This window comes from Pleuronectes platessa, chromosome 19 (genome assembly GCF_947347685.1).
Source record: "Pleuronectes platessa chromosome 19, fPlePla1.1, whole genome shotgun sequence".
In the NCBI taxonomy this organism is placed as follows: Eukaryota; Metazoa; Chordata; class Actinopteri; order Pleuronectiformes; family Pleuronectidae; genus Pleuronectes; species Pleuronectes platessa.
In genome coordinates this window covers 20,060,425-20,080,891 of record NC_070644.1, presented here as the reverse complement: position 1 = coordinate 20,080,891, position 20,467 = coordinate 20,060,425, and the positions used below count along the sequence as shown (strand labels likewise).

Below are 20,467 nucleotides of genomic sequence, written 5' to 3'. Positions count from 1 at the left end.
CTGGTCTGTGACCACCAGTTAGAATCCACACCAGTCCGATGGTCAAACCACATTTAATGAGCATGAATATCAATGTTTGATGGATCTGCAGCATTTAGAGGTTTTTGTGATTTTGTCAGATGTTGTCGTTCTGGTGAAGAAACACTTTGTTCAACTTGTCTCTGTGTCTGTGTGTGTGTCTGTGTGTGTGTCTGTGTGTCTGTGTGTGTTCTCTCTCCAGCGTAACCAGTTCCTGGAAGCAGAGAGTGTGGAGATGGAAAAGGAGAGAAACCAGATCAGGTCTTTCTTTCTTTCTTTCTTTTATTTGTTTATTTCTTACTTTCTTTCTTTCTTTAATTTGTTTATTTCTTACTTTATTTCTTTCTTTTATTTGTTTATTTCTAACTTTATTTCTTTCTTTAATTTGTTTATTTCTTACTGTTTTTCTTTCTTTAATTTGTTTATTTCTTACTTTATTTCCTTCTTTTATTTGTTTATTTCTTACTTTATTTCTTTCTTTTATTTGTTTATTTCTTACTTTATTTCTTTCTTTAATTTGTTTATTTCTTACTTTATTTCCTTCTTTTATTTGTTTATTTCTTACTTTATTTCTTTCTTTTATTTGTTTATTTCTTACTTTATTTCTTTCTTTAATTTGTTTATTTCTTACTTTATTTCCTTCTTTTATTTGTTTATTTCTTACTTTTTTTCTTTCTTTAATTTGTTTATTTCTTACTTTATTTCTTTCTTTTATTTGTTTATTTCTTACTTTATTTCTTTCTTTAATTTGTTTATTTCTTACTTTATTTCTGTCTTACTTATACATTTTCTTTCTCAAAACTTGGGCTCAAACTTTTAAAATCGTTTTTCTTTATCCTGGCTCTGCTCCTCGGTCTCAGGTTCGAGATGCGCGGCTTCATGGTGAACAACGAGGATCTGCTGCGCTCCAACGCTCAGCTGACCAAAGAGATGACGAGGATGAGGGAGCAGATGATAGAGATGGAGAGAGAGAGCCAGTCGATGGGAGAGAAGTACAGAGAGATGGAGGTAGGGAGGTGATGAGATGAACCTGGAGCTGTGACTCTGAGGAACACGAGGCTGATGAACTGTTGCTCTGTGCAGGTGGAGGTGCGGCAGGCGAGGGACATGATGGTGGAGGCCAACACGCAGGAGTACGCCTTCAACTTCCTCCAGCAGTCGCTCAAAAACAGGATCAAGGACGCTGAGGTAAGAGCTTCAGTCCCGTTGTGTGAAGAGGCAGAACGGTGAGCCGTGTTTACACGTGTGGGTCATACGTGTGTGTCGTATGTTCAGGAGAACCTGGAGAACCAGACGCAGCACGCTAAGACCCTGGCGGAGAAGCTGTGGTCGGCCGAGAGACAACTGGAGGAGCTGGAGATGGACAAGGACACGAAAGACAAGAGGACGTCTGAGCTCAACAGCAGCCTCCTCAGGCTGGAGGAGGAGGTACAGGCGGATTCATAAAACTCACATCATATTTACAATTCTGTGTTTCCTCTGCATGGAACAGAAGTAATCCCCACATGCGGCTGCAGAGGGCGCTGTTGCCCAGTAAAAGTTGCACAGTGTTGCTCTGAATAAAGAGTAAAGAAACTGATGCAAAGTAGAAAATGAATTAAGTTTAGTTGTTTCTTTGAAAACATTAAGTTGTTATAGCGCTCACATGAGAACATGCGTGTGCCTGCTCGTACATACAACACGTGTCCCGTGTGCTCGCAGCTGAACGAGGCTCTGCAGGTGTCGTCTCAGGCCTCAGCCGAGGTGAACCTGCACCAGAAGCTGCGTGACGACGCCCACATGCGGGTGGAGGAGCTGGAGGAGTCTCTGCTGGAGAAGGACCAGGAGCTGCTGCGGCTGCAGACCCTCGTGGGCCGCCTGCAGGGGGAGGTACAGCCCACTGCCATCAGCCTCACAGGCTCCTTGAGACGTTACACACGCCTGTAACATGTTCTAAGACGTGTGTTTCCACCTGTGCAGGTCTCTGGGAAGCTGATCGATAAGGAGCGAACCCTGGAGGAGGAGATCCAGCTGAGGGAGCGGATCCAGCTGCAGTGCAAACAGGCGGAGAGGTCGGTGGACGACCTGCACATGGAGCTGCAGGGGACCCAGCAGGCCAGAGACGACCTGGCCAAGCAACTCAAACAGGCTCAGGTACAGAGTGGCTCTTACTCCACATGGTTACAAACATCTAATACACAAGCTCGACCAATCAGGGGTCAGTATCATGTCATCAGTCAGGACAGTTCATCCCGTTCTCTCGTTTAAGATCTCATGATTCAAACGAAAACCTTCAGACTTTGAGGTTAACTGAACGTGAATTATGCAAAATCCCCTTAATTCCATAATCGCAAATATTCATCATGTCACTTCTCTGAAGAAACAACATCTGGCCCAGTTGTAAACCACCTGAGTTAAACCTCAGATCAGTTTGAATCATGATTATGATTTATGATTTCTGTTTCAGGAGAAGATGATCGACCTGGAGAGCGACCTGGAGGAGCTGCACGACAGCGAGCAGAGATGGGCGGCCAAACACAAGAGGGCCATCGAGCAGGTGACCAGACTCGAATAATAATAATAATAATATTATAAGTAATATTCATATCTGTGTTGGTCGTTGACTCATTCGTTGTTTCTGATCAGACGGAGCAGCTGCAGCTGAAAGTGTTTCAGGAGAAAGAGCTGAACGACCAACTGGAGAATGAGAAGGTCGCCATGGAGAGACAGGTACAGTGTGTGTGTGTGTGTGTCTGTGTGTGTGTGTTAGTGTGTGTGTGTGTTTGATTACAATTTACACACTGAAAACATAAACTACAGAGTTTCCAGTGTCTAAAAGTCAAATTTTAAAGGCCTGATAAACTCGTAAAAACGGTTCAAATATCACGTGCTAGATCTGAAATATGTTTGTGTGAGTCTTGATTATATTATTGTTGATTTAAACTTGTGTCTCTCTCTCCGTGTGCAGCTGCGGGAGCTGCGTCTGGAGGTGGACGAGCTGCAGAGCTCCAGGGTCCAGGAGGACGTGGTCTCCCGGGCGGAGAACCGAGCCAAAGAGCTGGAGAACCTGCTGAGGACCGAGGAGAGGTGGGTCCCATGCTCCTGCTGCTCCCAGACCAGAAACAACCATAACATGAGGATTTCAATTATTATGTATTCTAGATTAAAATGGTTCCCAGTGTAGTTAGTAAATGTTTGTTATTCACTGGAGCTGGGTTGTGTAAAGATTTGAAAGGAAACAGGAACAAACAGGAAGCTGGAACTGGTTTTATATCATATTAATAATAATCCTAACAGTAGATGTGTAGTGTTTGTGTGTAACGTGTTGTGTTTGTGTGTTTTGATGCAGGAACAAAGTTATTCTGACAAACACCATCAGCAAAATGGAGCGAAGAACCAACGAGCTGAGTGATCAGATGGAGGAGGAGCACAGGCTCGCTAATGAACAGAAAGACCTGGTGAGACACACACACACACACACACACACACACACACACAACCACACACACACACACACTGATACATTTTCTTTTTAGGACTTTCTCCTCTTTGCAGACATTATTATCTGTGTCTTTAGATTTGTATAGAAAATGCGAGAGAGGGTCTTTGAAGCTTCTTCCCCTCGTTTCTCTTCAGTCTTCAGAAAAGTTTGAAATGTTTTTAAGATTCGTGCCGTGCAGTGAAATCTAGAAATCAAGCGTTGAAAAGCAGGGAGGTTATTTGTAAGCTTTGTCCCAAACTGACCGTGGATCTGTGACCGTCCAGATGAACCAGAGGATCCGCTCCCTGAAGCGTCAGCTGAACGAGTCGGAGGAGGAGGCGAGCAGGAAGGAGGCGCAGTACCGCCACACCCAGAGAGAGCTGGCGGAGGAGAGGGAGTCGAGCGGCCGGCTGCAGAGGCAGCTGCTGGACCAGCACCTGCAGATGAAGTACGTTCCCTCTACTCAACACACTCATATTCATAATCTGAGTATTCTATGGATTGTGTTTCATTTAAAAATGCAGCATTATGGAGTTTAATTATTTTAACAGTGAAATATTCATCTGTCTGTGCAACGGTTCATGTACCATCCATTTCCTGTACATATTCTCACACTGTAGAAGTGTAGTATTAGTATAAATATCCTTAAACTTGAGTATTTCATGTTACTTATTACTCACTCTCGCCCAAATTGACTCTTGCTGCTGTGAAAGTGCAGATTTCCCCATCGTGGGACTAATAAAGGATCATTTGTATCTGATGTTAATCAAGCCTCATGTGTCTCACAGACGTAAAGAGTCTCTGAACATCCGTCAGACTCTGGACAACCTGAGGTTGGACCTGAGCGTGGACGAGGAAGACGACGAGAAGCCGCTGGCGCCGCCGCAGCAGCAAACAGAAAACGTCACCAAAGTCTGAAACCACCGAACATTCACTCAGCACCAACTCACCTGTATATTTATATATATTTGTTACTATTTTAAAGCAGAAAAACTACAACGTCTTCAAACTGACAGGGAAGTTAGGGAGCGTTTTTTTTAAACCTGCCGCCACCAGTCGACCAAATGAAAAAACACAATCTCAGCTTTGTTCTAAAAAGTCCCAAATTTCCACCTGGATTTTTTCCATTTGTTTTTTCTTATGTGCTAAAAGCTGAAGGTGTTAACTCACGTTTTAGTTTCAATTCAACCTGTCATTTACTAATATTTCACTTGGAATCATCCTGGTGATTTGGTTCTGATAATAGTTTAAATAGAGGAAAGTTTCTACGAGTAGATTTTTCCCCTGAAAGTTCTGCTGTGTTTCAACATGTAAATTACATTTATAATCAATTTATAATGTTTCCTGATTTATATATACCTAAACTAGATTTTTTTTTTATCATCAGTATCAAATTGCAGCAGAAGAATTTACTCGGAAATGAAGGACCTTAATTATCCATCGCCCCCTCCTGGTGACAGCAGGAACACATTTTAACCACATTAAAAACTCGACTGGTGGATTCACGACTTCACTGAAACTCGATTTAACTTTCAAATTAATTGAAAGTCGTGTTTTCTTCCTCAGAATCTTGATCTGATCTTTATAAAGATAAAACTATTATAAAGATGCTTTTATCAGATCATCAGATGAATCATCGCTCGCTAGAAAATTCTGCTGCATTTTTCTTCTTCATGTTTTCTAGATCGTCGTTGACAGTTGTCTCAGAATGAGGGTTTTTCACTTTAGAGTTTAGTTCAACATCTGCTGCAGTATTTAAATATATAATATTTTACAGGGTAAAAAAAACACAACAAGGAACAACTGGGTCGTTGTTTTAGATTCACACAGAAACCGTTCTGAGATTATTTATATTGAATATTGGATTTGTGTTGTTTTTGTGAGATGATGAAGATCCTGGGATTTTCTGTATTTGCTGTCGCTTGCCGGGAAATAATGAGTTTTAGAGAATGAGACGATTTCAAAGTTCAGTTTCAGGTATTTTCGGGGGGGTAGTCATGTTTTAACGAAACTCACCGAGCCTCAGTCGCATCGTGTCTGCTCACGAGACCAGATTTGTAAGTATTTTTAAGTAAAGTAGATGAGATATTGTCCGTGTTAAACATAAATAAAGTTGTATTTCTCAGATTTAGATTGTGGATGTTTTTACAGTCCGCTGCATCTTCCTTTTAGCTTTTATATCATGTTAGAGACAAAAAGCTAATATTCAGATTCTCTTTGGATTCTCATGTTTACACGTGATGACGTTTGTGTTTTTTTGGAATCACAGAGATTTTAATGTTTTAACTGTCGGGAATTTAATAACTTCACAAAGTATTTTTTTGGTTTTCTTGAATGAAATTGGCAGCGTCGACAGATATGTAAAAAGAAATGAAATACACTGACTTATTTTTGTAACTACACTTCACGCTCTACAGGTTCTACTGTTCTCGGGTATTTATGTTTGTTTCACACTGTCTCTTGTGGTGAGAAGTTTCCTAAACAAAATGCTAATAAATCTTCTCCACTGTGAATTCTGTGCACCGGGTGGTTTGTTATGACTCGGAACACTTTGAGGGAATCGTAGGGATGACGTCATTCTATTTACATACCCAAAGGTCAAAGATCAAGGTCACTTTGACCTCACCAAGCAAATGTTTTGCCTTGTGAACGTGATGTCTACCAAACACCTTGGGGGAATCCTTTCAAATTTGGCACAAGCGTTCAATTAGACTCAACGATTAACTGATTTTATTTTGGTAGCCAAAGGTCAAGATTCAAGGTCACTTTGAGCTCACAAAGTTAATGTTTTTGCCTTCTGAATGTGATATCTTCGGAACGCCTTGTAGGAATCCTTTCAAAGTTAGTACACACATTCACTTAGACTCAAGGATGACCTGATTATAATTTGGTGATCATAGGTCAAAGTTAAAGGTCCCTGTGACCTCACAAAGATTATTTTTTGTGCGATATCTCCAGAATGCCTCAGGGGAATTCATTCACATTCGGCACAATCATTCACTCGGACTAAAGAATAACCAAATTTTATTTTGATAGAAGGTCAAAGGTTAAAGTCAAAGTGACCTCACAAAGGGAATTTCTTCAACTTTTCATCACTTGTCACTTGGACTTGAGTATTATTAGATTCTATAGTGTTGACTGTTTGTGTCTGATCACAACTAGTTCAAGTGTTGAAGTGAATAACAAACACGTCAGATTCAAAAGATGTTATCGTACGAATTCGTCTTTAATCAGCTGTTAAATCTCAGAACGCTGGAGCAGGTCATCGGTAGCTCATCAAAAGTGTTTCAGCGTAAAATGTTTTTCTTCTAGTTTTGCTTTTTACTCAGAAACTTTATCACCACGTTAAAACTAAGAAGTTTTGAATTTGAGTCACTCACAAGTGTCTTTGACTTGTGATCCCTTATTTTCATTATTGCGCCTTTAACAAAATTACATCGTCCGATTATTCCGACGATGAAAAACATCTTGTGCAGAGGAGATAACAAGTTGTTTGTGTTTGTTTGTGTTGCTGTGATACTGCAGCCCCCCCCACATGGTGGCCTCCATCCTCATCACATCAAATCAGTTCATTGTGGAGAAAAAACCCAAAGGTTAAAAACAACCACAGAGATTTATTTGCAGCTCAGACATCAGAAACACGAAACACATCACAGGTCATTCCTTTCTCATGGTGTCGAACATGCTGACGGTGCAACAAACCCAACAAACACACACAGGCATCAATACGCACGGCGACAACGGAACAAACGTGTACAAACCGCAGGCATCAGAGAGAATTCACACACAGAGAATTTTCAAAAATAAAAGCTCTTAGAAGTACTTGGAATTAATTAGTTGTTTTGATAAATCGGGCCCAAAAACAACATCCGGACTTCTGCTCTCCTCTGGTTTGTAATCTATAATCAATAATGCGTTAAAATATTCAGTAGCTCACAGACGTAACAGGGGATCAGTTACTAACAGGCACGACATGACTCTTCACACTGTGTGAACTCTCCAAGTGAATTCAAGAATGAGGTTGATGAACTCGATGCTACAGAAGAAACAAAGTGATCTAAATAAAGATGATTTCTGGTTAAATCTGCTGACGTGGTTCAGACGATTGTCACGATCGAAAGGCATCGGTTCAGAAAAGCTTTTTTCATTTGGAGAATTTGAACTGTGACGTTTTTTAAATGTGAATATCAAAACCGATCATTTCCATAAATTCAGAGATTCGGTCGATGCTCGAGTTGTTTGTGCCGAGTTGCTTTATTCGATCTGATCATTTTAAATGTTTGCTTGTTTTATTAAGTTTAATGTAACATGAATTCATTGAAATGACTGAATTCCTCCGAAGTAATTGTGACGTTTGGCTACATGACATTCAAAAGGCAAATCATTTAATTTCCTCCTTAGTAACTGTTCATTTTACAAAGAAAAGACGATTTTTCAACAATTTCCAAACCTGAAAATTAATTATAATGACATTGATCAGTATGTTTCTATGAATGATGGATGGAGTTTGTATTTTTAAAGGTTAAACTCAGAGTGAACTCGCTGCTTTAACCTCCTGCAGCTCATTGTCTGGTTCTGTCTCATCACGCCAGCAGGGGGCAGATGTTTTCTGAATGTAGAATCTGCCTGTACTCTACCTGCCCGGCATCGAACCGCCGACAGTTATCAACCGGTGAGGAAAGTGGAACTTTAAGACCAAGTGTTTTGTAGCTTTCACAATGTTCCAGGTCTTAAATAAACTCAATTGACTTAGTGAATGAAAACTGAGACAAAACAAAACGTGCTCTGTTAAATGTTTAGAAATGCATAGACTATAGAAAAAAAACATAACCTGTACATCATGAAAACATAAATTATGAAACTGTACAACAAACCTACAGAGACACGATCGTTTCTGAGAACATTATTGTTATAATGCTGCTAAATAACTGGTGGAGACTGAGACACTGTCTGAACACGTAGACACGTATTAGTGTTGTGTATGGCACCGAGATCAGCTGTTGGCAAATAACTCTGTTTGGCTTTAAAATAAAAAATAACAACACACGGAAAAACACGTTTTAACCGAAAGGCAGATTTTTACTCGGAGTGAAAAGCAGAACGAGGCCGTTTTCGTTTGGCACAGATTAAACATACGTAGAGGTGATGACTGTGCCGTTAATTAACCAAACATTATAAACGTTAGCGTTCAGCCGTTTGGCAAATTCTGGTTAAAGTTAAAGAACGAAACAACAATGAGAACAGAAGATTTCGGTTGTTTCCGGTGCGACTCAACTTGGCTCAAGATTGTTCATGAAGTAAGGCAGATCAAGGTTTCACTTGACATGAGGGAAATCGTTGAGTCGCACCTGAAACTAAAGAAATCATCTCGTGACCAATTTAAATTCGGTAAATTTTCATCTATTTAGCGACTAAAAGACGAACGATTTCCACCGAGCTCGGGCATCGTGAAGTTTCTACACACCAACTGTGAAATTGTTCGTTATTCAACAAAACAAAAACAAGACGGAGCCGCACGACGGAATACGACTTCAAGTGTTCAGCCCGAAAAAAGTCTTAACAAATTTGTATTTTTGGGATAACGTGACGGCTTCAGTTGAGATCATTTGCTCTCGATGGACGTGAGCAAGAAAACAAAAAACAACAAAAATGTGAAATATGACAACTTGTGAAGCTTTAATTACCTCGAATGTTTTCCTGTCTGTGAAATAACGTGAAATCGTTCAGACTGTGCTGCAGGTTTGTTTTCAGTTAAATGTTCGTAAGTCATAGTGACGATGTAGCCACAGAGAAAACAAGATGGCTGAATTCTGTGGCTCCACAGTGGAGTGACGCTTTAAGAGCCGAGGCAGTCGATCCTTTCGGAACAATACGTGACTCCTGGCCGGTGAAGCTCAGTTGATAACTTACGACGCAGGATTTTTCCCAGAACTCCACATGCACCATGCTGTACCCACAACACAAGATGGACGTCTGATGGAGAATTAGCTGCGTCAACATGTATAAACATGAATAAATACTATTTCTAAAGAATCATCCGTCAGTTCTTTACGAACAAAACAAAAACAGCAAAGGAGTGCGCGTCGTGTTTACTCAAGTTTTGTTAGGTTAACTTCTAAAACTAAACTTTTGTATCTTTAACGTAGTTAGCGATACCTTTTATAGTTTAACTTTTAGTTTAGCTTCTAAAAAGACAATCTTCTGTTAGCTAAATGTTTGTAAGCTGAACTTTTGTCAACAAAACCTATTTTGGCTAAACTTTGAAAAGCTTAACTTTTGTAATAAAAGTTTAGTTACATAAGTTTTGCTCAACGGCCTTTATCAATATTAGCACGCAGCTGGTAGCCACTGCTAACAAAGGTGAGAACTTTAGCTGGTTTGTGGCTAACTACATTAGCTGCTTAATACTTGGCTAATAAGACGCAGATGAAAACTCTACGGGGGCTTTAAACGTTCCTCTGCTTTGTCTCGGTGTCACGTGAATATCGGCTGAATATAATCTGGACAGCTTATTGTGGATTAGCTATTTTTTGTCTAAACATAGCTACAGAAGCTAAGAGACACACTTGAGCTTATTTCTGGAAAATATGGGTACAGCATCGAACACAGTGCAAAAGGGGGAAAACTAAGAATCAGTCGGACCAGAGGAAACTCTCTATGAACCAGATTCAAGTTGAAAAACTAAAGTTTTGACCGTTTGAACTCATTTGAATCGTTCAAACCTGTGAACCGTGAAGCTGCTTGTTTCAAACGAGGCACATTCTGTGTGTGACAGTGATTAAACTGCTTTGTGGTCAGAGAGGCGACAGTTCACCGGGGAACAGAAGAAGAAGAAGAAGAAGAAGAAGAAGGTTAAAGGTTAGTTTTAGAGAGACGACAAAGAAACATGCAATCAAACATGGACGCCGGAAAGTAAACGATGGAGGGAACGTGACGAGGACGATGGGCGAGCGCCGACAGGTCGATTCCTCGAACGCCTCTTGACCTAACACGCACACTTCTTCTCGTTGGGCGGAGCTTCACTGAGCTTTGTGGCCCCGTTCCCGTTGGCGGGCTCGACCGGCGGCTTGTCGACGCACTGCTCCATCCTCTTCATGACCAGGTCCAGCAGCGTGATCACCGCCTTGTCCACCTCCGCCCCCGTGGCCGCGCTCGTCTCAAAGTACGGGATCCTGTGAGGGTCAAACACACAAGACGCTTCATTCAAAGGGATCACAACAGTGTCACAAGGATTAATAACCAAGGTTCACGGGTTGAAGAGAAAGTTTGAAGGAATTTTGGAGGAACTTGCAAAATATGTCTCTGGGGTTTCAGAGTAAAGACTTAAGTAATAATAGACCATATAATCATGTAAAAGTAATAATAATGATTTTAATTAAACGTATAACATTTTTAAGGTCTCAACCTTTCTATGTAAAGTGCCTGGAGATAATTTTTCCAATTTCTCCATTTCATGTTATTATAAATGGCAAAGTCTGAAAATACTTAAGTTACTTATTGTTAATGAGTTTCTAATATTTATTACATACATCCCTGACCTGAGTTCTGTGTAGCGAGCCAACATGAGACTGAGGAACCAGGAAACAGTTTGACCTCCAACCAGGAAGTCATTTGTTTAAAAACTGCCCAGAGCAGTCATGCGCTGTGTCTGTAATGTTGTGTTATATCTCAGTGTTTGTTCAGTTGTGCGTTTGTGTGTCTGTATGACCAGAGCTTCACAGTACATACAATTGCACGTGCAAAATAATGTGCATGAGAAGTAACCGTACCCGTATTTGTCGGCCAGCTCTTTGGCCTGTTTCTCCTGAACCTCCCGCTGGTCGGCCAGGTCGGCCTTGTTCCCCACCAGCACGATATCTGGGTTCTCACAGTAGGCGTTGGCCTGTAACTGACCTGGAAGTGAACACACACAGAAGAGAACAACAGCAAACAAATGAGATAAATAAATATATAAAACTGACAGGTGTGACAAGGGAACTCTTTAGAATACAAACGTACTCATCCAGTTCCGGACGTTGAGGAAACTCTGCTGGCTGGTGAGATCGAACATCAGCAGGAAGCCCATGGCGTCTCTGAAGAACGCCGTCGTCAGGCTGCGGAACCTGGAACCGCCACAAACCGGGTTCAGAACAGATGGAAAACACAAAGCTCATCAGGGAGCTTCTATATATCATGTGAGAGGGTAGGACAGGGTGTAGTTCCTCTAATGACCACTGGGTAGCGCTGTGGAGATGTTTCAATGTTAAGGTTGATTTATATGTAAGAGGAAGACGCTGCTCTTAATGATAAACCGACAAATAATTATCAAACTCTACATCTCCTCTAATATCTGAGCATCTTTAAATGTTTTCCTCCCGAAACATTTTTGTTTCCTCTGAATCTCGTCTGACTCGACTCCAGCAGCGAGATTCAAACACAGAGAGAAGAAATGAAATGAAATTAGAATTATTCAACTAATGCTGCATCATCCTGTGGTGAGTCATCAGGCCTTTAGAAACAGATTCAACAGAGAAAGGTCGATTCCAGTTTAAGAACACACACACACAGACAGACAGACACACACAATCAGGCTGTTCTGTTATTTCTAACTGAAACTTTCAGTCTAAGATATCATGGATGACGGAAGTCTAAGTCCCGGTCCCACCTCTCCTGTCCGGCCGTGTCCCATAGCTGGAGGTGAACCTTGAAGGTCTTCCCTGTGGTCGTCCCATTGGGGTTGGACGCCGTGTACACCTGAGGACACAGACACACAACCACTTTAGGTTTTTATTCCACAGATACAACAACATGATAATCTGTGATGATGACGCTTGTGAAGGGAGCAACGTCCAGAATTAAGTCAAAGCAAAAACTCTATAAATCCGTTTTCTGGAATCTCCTCGTCGTTCCAAGTTGACGTCTTCGTCTTCTACGTGTCCGGCTCCTCTTCTTCATCCTGAGATGTTTGTGTTCTTCACGTTTCACATCCGTCACGTGTTAGAAACCTCATCAACACGTCCACTCGCTCACTGGGAAGCTTCCACACATTGTCCTGCTTCATTCTCACATCTGACACTTTATTAGGAGGCTGCAGGAAATGATCAGGAAAACGTCCAGAGACACTGACTCAGACATTTATGTCCTGATTTCAGTGCAGCTCTGAAAGCAGCTATGATTCATTCCTTTTCACTGTAGAGAACAAAGCAGTACTTGTCTTTGACAACCTGTCTTGAGGGGATTTTATCCTCAGGACGGATTCTGTCACTGAAACCTGGAGAAAACATCTTATGAAGAAAGAATAATGCAGATCTTCCTGTGTGATATGTGAGAATCTGAGCCAGAGAGTGAGGCGGGCTGGGTTTAGTCACCTTGGTGCCGCACTGCCTTCACACATCTGAGAAAACACATCTTTAACAGCTCTGGATGACTCATAGGATCGATCATACACCTCACAGCCCCTTTGTGTGTTTGTTAAGGTCACAGCTCGTTTTCAAGGCATTTCATCCAGAATCAGGCAGAAGGTGAAAGTCTGTCGCTGCCTCTCAGGGTCTTTAATCCAACCTGGTTTTCATTCATTTAGTTTTGATGGACACTGACTCAGAGTTCTATCTCTTTCTATCCTGTGTATTTCTTTTACGTATTTAAACTTCTAATCTATTTAATTCGACTCTTTTTTAAGTGGTTTGAAATATGTTTTGAATAAACCTGCCTCACCTCGTCTTACTGCAGCAGATCTCACCTGACTCACTGCTTCTGTTCTACACAGGAGAACTCACCACTCTCTTTTCCCTGAAGTCGATGCCGACTGTGGTGATGAACTTGGGGTTGAACTTGTTGTCTGTGTATCGGTACAGGAAGGTGGTCTTCCCCACGCCGGAGTCCCCCAGGGCAAGGAGTTTTATCAGGTAGTCATAATCCCCATCAGTCATAGTGATGACCACGATATCAACCTGTGAAAAACACACAAAGATGAAGGTTAACACAAAGAGATACACACAGAAACTCACAGTGTCGGCCTCCAGGAGCAACAAGTAGGAATGATGAAGAAGAAGAAACTGTCTGAAGTTTAACAGGCTGATGTAGAGACACAAGTTGTTTGTGTCTGTGTGTGTGTGTGTGTGTGTGTGTGTGTGTGTGTGTCTGAGTGTGTGTGTGTCTGAGAATCCATGTGAGTTTTTACCCACTGGTGAATTAGTGAATTATTGGCTTGGGGATCACAGGGTCGTCCTGACCAGATCATGACTGTCTGCTAAAGTAGTAACTCTTTGTGTGCAAGATTGTTTGTTGTGTGTGTGTGTGTGTGTGTGTGTGTGTGTGTGTGTGTGTGTGTGTGTGTGTGTGTGTGTGTGTGTGTGTGTGTGTGTGTGTGTGTGTGGAGAGTTTAGAAATACAGCTTGAAAATGAGAATTGCAGCATATAAACGATTCCTTTATTCACAACAGAAAACTAATTCGTCTTTGTTGTAAAAGTAAAATCACATGACAAAAATCCAGTGTTGGAAAAATACCAAAACACATTATTCTTTAATTTCTTCAGTACAATTTACATTAAATGTTACTTTGCCTGAAAACATTTTACATGTTTTACTCCGGGAAGTTAAAAATACTTTTATTTAGCAATAATAATTGCAAAAAACATGGGTATTTAAATACAACATAAAGATTCTTTGTCCCCACATGACTCTTGAGGTGATGAGAACAGTTTAGTGACAGTTGCAGCTGCACTGGTGGATTCCTTGTGAACTTTCTGTGAACTCAGTTTCACACTCACACACCTAAACACACTCCTCATGACTCGATTGATTGATTGACAGCTCGTCTCCTCCACATGGAAACAACACAACAGGGTCAGTCACACTCGTAGCTGATTCTCCACGTCGTGTTCTTCACCGGCAGCTGAGGCTCATTGTCTTCTTCATGATGCGGGTCATGTGACAGGAGCATGACGAATCAGTGAAGGCTACGTCGTGACTGAAAAGACCCAATCAGCAAGAGGTAGTGTCTATGTCATAATTTAAAAAATGGTGTTTTCTGCTCATCCAGACTGAAACGCAGCCGGAGTTTTCAAACTGAAACGTGAACGGCAGCGTTTACAAACCTGTTGATACGTAGCAGTGTGGACGTCTCCTTAGAAAACGCCACAGGAGGAACACGGGGGTTTGATTCCCGTTTTGCTTGTTTCGAACACACAGGGTCGTACGTTATATGTTCGCACTCGATTTATGAAGTTTTATGATCTGTGGCTGATCAACAGCTGCAAATGGCAACGCACAAGAAGACAATACAAGTTTAAAATAATAAAACTGCTTCTAAGTAAACATGGATGTAGATGACTCATAGTCTCTAGCGGTTTAGGTGAAGAGGACCAGTCCACATCCACACCAGCGGCTCTGTGAGGCCGTCAGCCTCAAAACCAAATGGTGTTGATGGCTTCTATAAATAAGAGGAATGCTGTTTCCATGTGAAATTCTCAAATTATCCAGTGAGATGCTGTCGTCTGTTTGCCTCATGGCTGAACGTGGTATATTTAGAGCGGGGATCATAAGACTCTAATTCACTCAGCTGAGAGGAGGCACATAGAACACTGGGCTTTCTGGACAGTGATTAAACAGCAGCTCTGATCTCCTCACAATGACCTCAGTGTATCTGAGGAGGAACAGTGAGAACCGGAGGAACACTGACCTCTGAGCTACAGAACATATACTGTGTGTATATTCATTCAATCAGCAGCTACACCTCAGGTCTGTATAAATAGCAGCTGTTTGCAGTAGTAGAGACTTGAAAGAGCAGCTGAAGACGCTGCAGCACATAAAAGTTAAATCACATTAAAGTTAATTTTTGCCGTTGTTCATAACTTTGACTTGGATCCATCGACAGTGAAAACCATTCACTAGAATCATGGCCAGGGAATCACACTGCGGCTTTACTCTAAGTCGTCATATGGACAATAAAAAAGATAAATATCATTATTTGTTTAAAATCACTAATCTCATAAGTCTCATACCTCTGTAAGCGTTACATCACCGGCTGTAGAATGAGACCAAGTGTGAGTTAAGTGGCCATAGATCTTAGATTATAGATTTTGTACCATATCATTTTGCTGTATTTGATTTTAAATGAAATTTTATTAGTTTGGGTGTTGCCTGTTTTATTCGTCCTCTTGGTAAAATGCTTTTTAACGTTATTATTATTATTATTATTACTCAAACGAAACTTGACAGAAGGATGAGGTTTGTTATCAGACAGCTACAGATTGTGGAGAACATGTTGGAGAGACAACACATGGAGACACAACTGGACATAATGAGCCCAAGTTACAAAGACTTCCCACACACTGCTGCTCCACTGGATCACTTTCAAGGGAACTGTAGTATTTCATGCACGGACAAATAAATCATCGTTTCATTTTGTCTTCAGCGTCTCACGGCGAGCGACACCACGGATATTAATTTATCCTGGAACATGGATTGTTGTAAAACCCCCGGAGCACAATGAAGCAATGAAATGTTTAGTGAGAGATTACATTGATTTTCTGAGGACTTTGAATCAAACACAAACCCTGAGGTGATGTCAGGGCTTCACAGGAACTTAACTTATTTATTAGCGTTTCACACTAGCTCTATGCTAATTGGAATTTAATTTCCCTGATTTTCCTTTTGCACATGCTAACGTACTAGATATTAAGATCCAGCCGGTAGAGGCATGTTGATGATGCTGAAGTACACCACGAGTAAACCCAGCCTGACGTCCCCCATTGGTTTGTGGGCTGTCATTCTGAAGCCACAATTTGTTCAGCGCCATCTTGGGGGTGGAGCCTGACTGAGAGCTCGAGGACACGGCACATCCACCTACACCCATTGGTCCGTACTACCTGTCAATCACACAGTATCCACGCCCCAATACAGAGCATTATGTTCTAAATGGATCATAATTTACTAAATGAACATCTGCTCTATTGGAGAAGACATGAAACTAGAGATTGAGACATAAACTCCTGAGGAAAATGTTTACTGATGTTATAAAGTGAGAGGTAGAGTCACTCTCTTATAGACTTGTGTAGAAACTGACTTCAACAAACAAACTAAATTTAAGACGTCCTAAAAGTGGTCTTAGAGATAAACCGTTTGATTTAGGTAAAACCGTGTCGTCTCCTCTACAGCTGCCTGGAGATAAACGGCTCTGTGGTTTAGAAAGTGCGATAAAGCTGCTAAAGTCATTTTGTCCTTTAAGCAGCGGCTGTTAAAACATTCACTTCCCAATTTTCCATAAATCACAGTTTGCAAATGGCTGCTAATGCTGCTCCACGCTGGTGTGTGGGAAACCACCACCATGCATCGTGGTAAACAACATGTCACAGTGCATTTATGGTCATATTCTAACTGAACGTTAAAACAAACCAGACTTTTCAGATGTAGTCCATTAAATAAATACTTTCTCACTGGGAGGGATTAATAATTTAAAACCAAAAGGAAAAGGCAAATTTTAAAAACAGCTTTTAAAAAGGTCTGGAACTGATCACATACTGTTATTTGTCACTTCATCGCAGGTTTCTTATTTCCTCTCACATTTAGCATCGAACTGTGGTGGCTTAAATGAAGCCCTGCGGGGGTGTGAGGGTCGGGGGTGAGACGAGGGGGAGGACTGGAGCTTATTGATCTGTCGTCAGCAATGTCTGTAGTGTGATCAGTGTCAGTCATGATCCCCTGAGGGTGAACCAGCAGCCCGGTCAGCTGATGCAACACGACTCACACTCGTCCTTACAATGAACAAAAGCAAAGGACCAGACCGTAGTGAATATTACTATTTCAAAATGTCTGCTCATATATAGAGGTGGTGGAGGAGAAATGGATTTATATTTATTAATATATGGTAGGTTTATAATTTGGGATAAATCGTAAAAATCAATGCTTTATAACACCAATCACATAAAAATGTGAAAACAATACATTACCAGGGCTAAATTGTCTTTATGGAACTTTCTGGTGAATTTCAGCTTCTTTCTTTCCCTGTTCAGCCAACAACATCCTCACTAATTGATTCTAACGGCTGTCTTTATGGCTCCAGCTGCTGTTTTCCAGCCAGAAAAACCCTCTAAAACCCCACATTGGAATAATAGATAGAGGACTTTAATGCTGAAGAGGCAGATATCACCCTGAAGAACAAAGACAGAGCTGAAAGAGAGCGAGTGCTTGAGTTTCATTCATTAGGTTTCCAGATGTGCTAATGTCGCTTCATCCAAGATGGAAGTGCAAGTAAGAAACGGTTTGCTAACAACTTAGCTTTTTCAAATTAATAAGGTGTATTATCTGAATGTTATTCACATACTACAGCAGAATATTGACTAGAAACAAACTGTATAATGATATAACAGGTTGTTTATTAGGTCAACTTATCAAAATCTAAAGCAGAAAATAAATAAATCCTACATTCATAAAGGTTTGGTAACGTTAAAGGTTTTCTAATAAAGCAAGTATATATCCACTATGATGTGTGGGTGAATTCTACTCATATTTAGTCACAGCACTGTTCCATGTCACAGAGTTTATCTGAACCGTGTTCACACAGTTACTCAGCGACCGGGTGAGTTCCTGACAGACGCGTCAGCACCGTACAGTAGAAGAAGAGGCTTCCTCACGTACAGGTTGTGGAGGACAGCTTCTCCCTCGGGCCTGAAGCTCAACACACCGAGCAAGAACAAAACCATAAAACACAAAGAGGCATTAAAAATGTATGAGCAATCAGACACACACACAACAGGAGAGAGAGAGAGGAAATAAACAGGAGACCAGACAATCGGAGGAGTCGACAACAATCTAGTCCTGCAGCACAGAGAAGAAATGACGTGTGTGTCTGTCTATGTGTGTGTGTGTGTGTGTGTGTGTGTGTGTGTGTGTGTTTGTGTGTGTATCTGGTCATCTCTCAGGAAGCTGCAGTGTTCACTCTTCCTCCTCTCTTATCCTTCACATGAGAGATAACAACAGGCATCATTACTCTCAGACTCATTCATATGTGATCCAGCTATTAAATATTAATACGAATACTGCTCGTTTTAATTTAATACTACAAGCTCATACAACATGTCCCTGCTGTATAAATCATCTTGAGCGAAAACATGAATATTTAAACTGGTGTAACTGCAACTTTGAGGCGGGAGATTATTCGTTATCACCGAGAAATGAAAAACTCTGCATTCACACCTGAAGCATCAGATATGAAATATGACTTTTCTCCATATCTGCCTATTTGTAGTGTAAAAAGAAACATCCTCCCATCTTCAGGATGCTGACTGCAAGAAAACAAGACTTCCTGTTCTGGAGAAACTGGCTCCTCATGTTGGTTTAGCAGCCTGATAAACACAGGTCAGCAACATAAACAGTCTTCTACCGAGGGTTCAAGCAAACAAGACGAACTAGGAGCTCCGACCCAACTGCCGCTTTAAATAACCTGCTTCAAATCCATCATCTTCATCCAGATACACATTGATTCACTACTAATCCACATGATCTCAGCTCCACATTGGTGTGGTAGTTACAGGTTTGGATCTCCAGTTGTTTCCAAACAGCGGCTGAAAAACACAGACTACCCCTTAAAGAGAAAGACTCCTTAAATAAAGTTAAAAAAATAGAAGCTGCACCAAAACACTCTAAATATCAGTCCCCTAAATTAATTTCAACAAGGTCGATTATAACTATTCCCTGGGAAATAGGTGGTAATGTTGAAACACCTCCTGTCCCAGAGGGCGTTCAGTGGTTTGTGTAATCTTGCAGAAAAACAAACAAACCCGGTGGAGGAAACAACTTAAATGTATATTTTCTGATCTTAATATGAAATAAAACCATTTTATTTCTCTATCGCAGTATTTCTATGTATATAAAACACATGTTGCCTATAGTGCAACACATCCATCTTGTGTTGTTAGGTTTACAAACATCAGGTTAAATCCCAAACTGAACGACTGTATAAGGAAACACTAAAGATTAGATTTACTCTGCCTGTGGAGAAACATAAATCCACCTGACAGACCCTGAGTGTAACTTCCACCAACACACACATCTATCACATTCAGAAGTCTGTCTCCAGCCATCAAGTGCAAATACAAGTCTATTACGAGCAGAGAATCCAAACGCTGTGACCCTGGAACGCTGAGTTTTACTGGAGGTCCTCAAACTCAGAGACAGACACGGGTCGTGAAACAGCTCTGGAGACAAACCTTACAGCCGAACCGAGGTATTGAACTTCTGAGGCGTCATTGTTAAGGTCAGTGATGTGTGGTTTGTTAGCGCTTCAGGCTGTTGGAGTTGCCGGAGTCACCTGAGGCCCGAGAGTCAACATCTGTCTTCTTGTGTGTTAGGAGGCCAAAGTGTGACTGGTTCTTAAATGTGCTGGAGAACGATTGGATCCCGAGGCTACAACGTTTTCCACAGACTGAGTAAAGACTTAAGATCTGATCCCAGGTGTCAGAACTTTACAGGAAGTTGGATAAAAGGTTGGATAAATCATAAGTTGTGTGTGTTGGGTTACATCCCCACAAACTGTCGCTCAAAAACTCCTGTTTTACAAATGTCTCTTAAAGGTCAGCAGACCTTTGTCAGTAACCTTTGTGTCTGACTGTTGTGGCCTCGTGCAGCGGTTTAACCAAATCAGACGACTCAGTAATTTGTTTTGCAGCTGATCTGTGGACGCTGCTGACGGCCTTTTGTTGTCGTTACCAATCCATCGTCCAGAGACAACGATCGCTACCCGCTGGGACGGAGACAGAACCGTGAAGATCTAATTTGTCCAGACGTCCTCCAGGTTTAACTCTCAGACTGAGACCTTTCGCCATCTCGGACCCACTGGACACATTTGAGCCGACAGGGACACTTGGCAGCAGCTTGGTGCAAAAACTAAACTGTGGCTGCTACTTCTATTTATTCTCTTTATTTTATCCAAACATAGTTGGACACGTGTGTAGAGGTTTGTTGGGGGTAAATATCTTCTTACCAGGATTAATGTTGTGACCACAGAGTCT

General features: G+C 41.3%; 2 protein-coding genes across 3 annotated transcripts in view; one reads left to right on the top strand and one right to left on the bottom strand.

Annotated features, from left to right (window-relative positions):
• LOC128424485 (myosin heavy chain, non-muscle) overlaps nt 1-5,991 on the top strand; it is a 33,820-nt gene extending 27,829 nt beyond the window's left edge. Inside the window, exons 13-24 of the mRNA XM_053410679.1 lie at nt 221-279; nt 879-1,026; nt 1,102-1,206; nt 1,294-1,446; nt 1,720-1,887; nt 1,978-2,151; nt 2,465-2,554; nt 2,644-2,727; nt 2,966-3,084; nt 3,347-3,455; nt 3,763-3,926; nt 4,267-5,991. Of these exons, the coding sequence (XP_053266654.1) occupies nt 221-279; nt 879-1,026; nt 1,102-1,206; nt 1,294-1,446; nt 1,720-1,887; nt 1,978-2,151; nt 2,465-2,554; nt 2,644-2,727; nt 2,966-3,084; nt 3,347-3,455; nt 3,763-3,926; nt 4,267-4,396 (1,503 nt within the window). The 3' untranslated portion in view covers nt 4,397-5,991. The remainder of the gene's footprint in view (nt 1-220; nt 280-878; nt 1,027-1,101; nt 1,207-1,293; nt 1,447-1,719; nt 1,888-1,977; nt 2,152-2,464; nt 2,555-2,643; nt 2,728-2,965; nt 3,085-3,346; nt 3,456-3,762; nt 3,927-4,266) is intronic.
• Nucleotides 5,992-7,072: 1,081 nt separating this feature from the next.
• The window catches only part of rab27b (RAB27B, member RAS oncogene family), a 32,436-nt gene continuing 19,041 nt past the window's right edge, over nt 7,073-20,467 (bottom strand). For both annotated transcript variants that reach the window (XM_053411715.1, XM_053411713.1), the window contains exons 2-6: nt 13,234-13,407; nt 12,123-12,211; nt 11,477-11,580; nt 11,248-11,371; nt 7,073-10,650 (exon numbers count right to left, since the gene is read on the bottom strand). In XM_053411715.1, the coding sequence (XP_053267690.1) occupies nt 10,464-10,650; nt 11,248-11,371; nt 11,477-11,580; nt 12,123-12,211; nt 13,234-13,386 (657 nt within the window). In that variant the 5' untranslated portion in view covers nt 13,387-13,407 and the 3' untranslated portion in view covers nt 7,073-10,463. The remainder of the gene's footprint in view (nt 10,651-11,247; nt 11,372-11,476; nt 11,581-12,122; nt 12,212-13,233; nt 13,408-20,467) is intronic.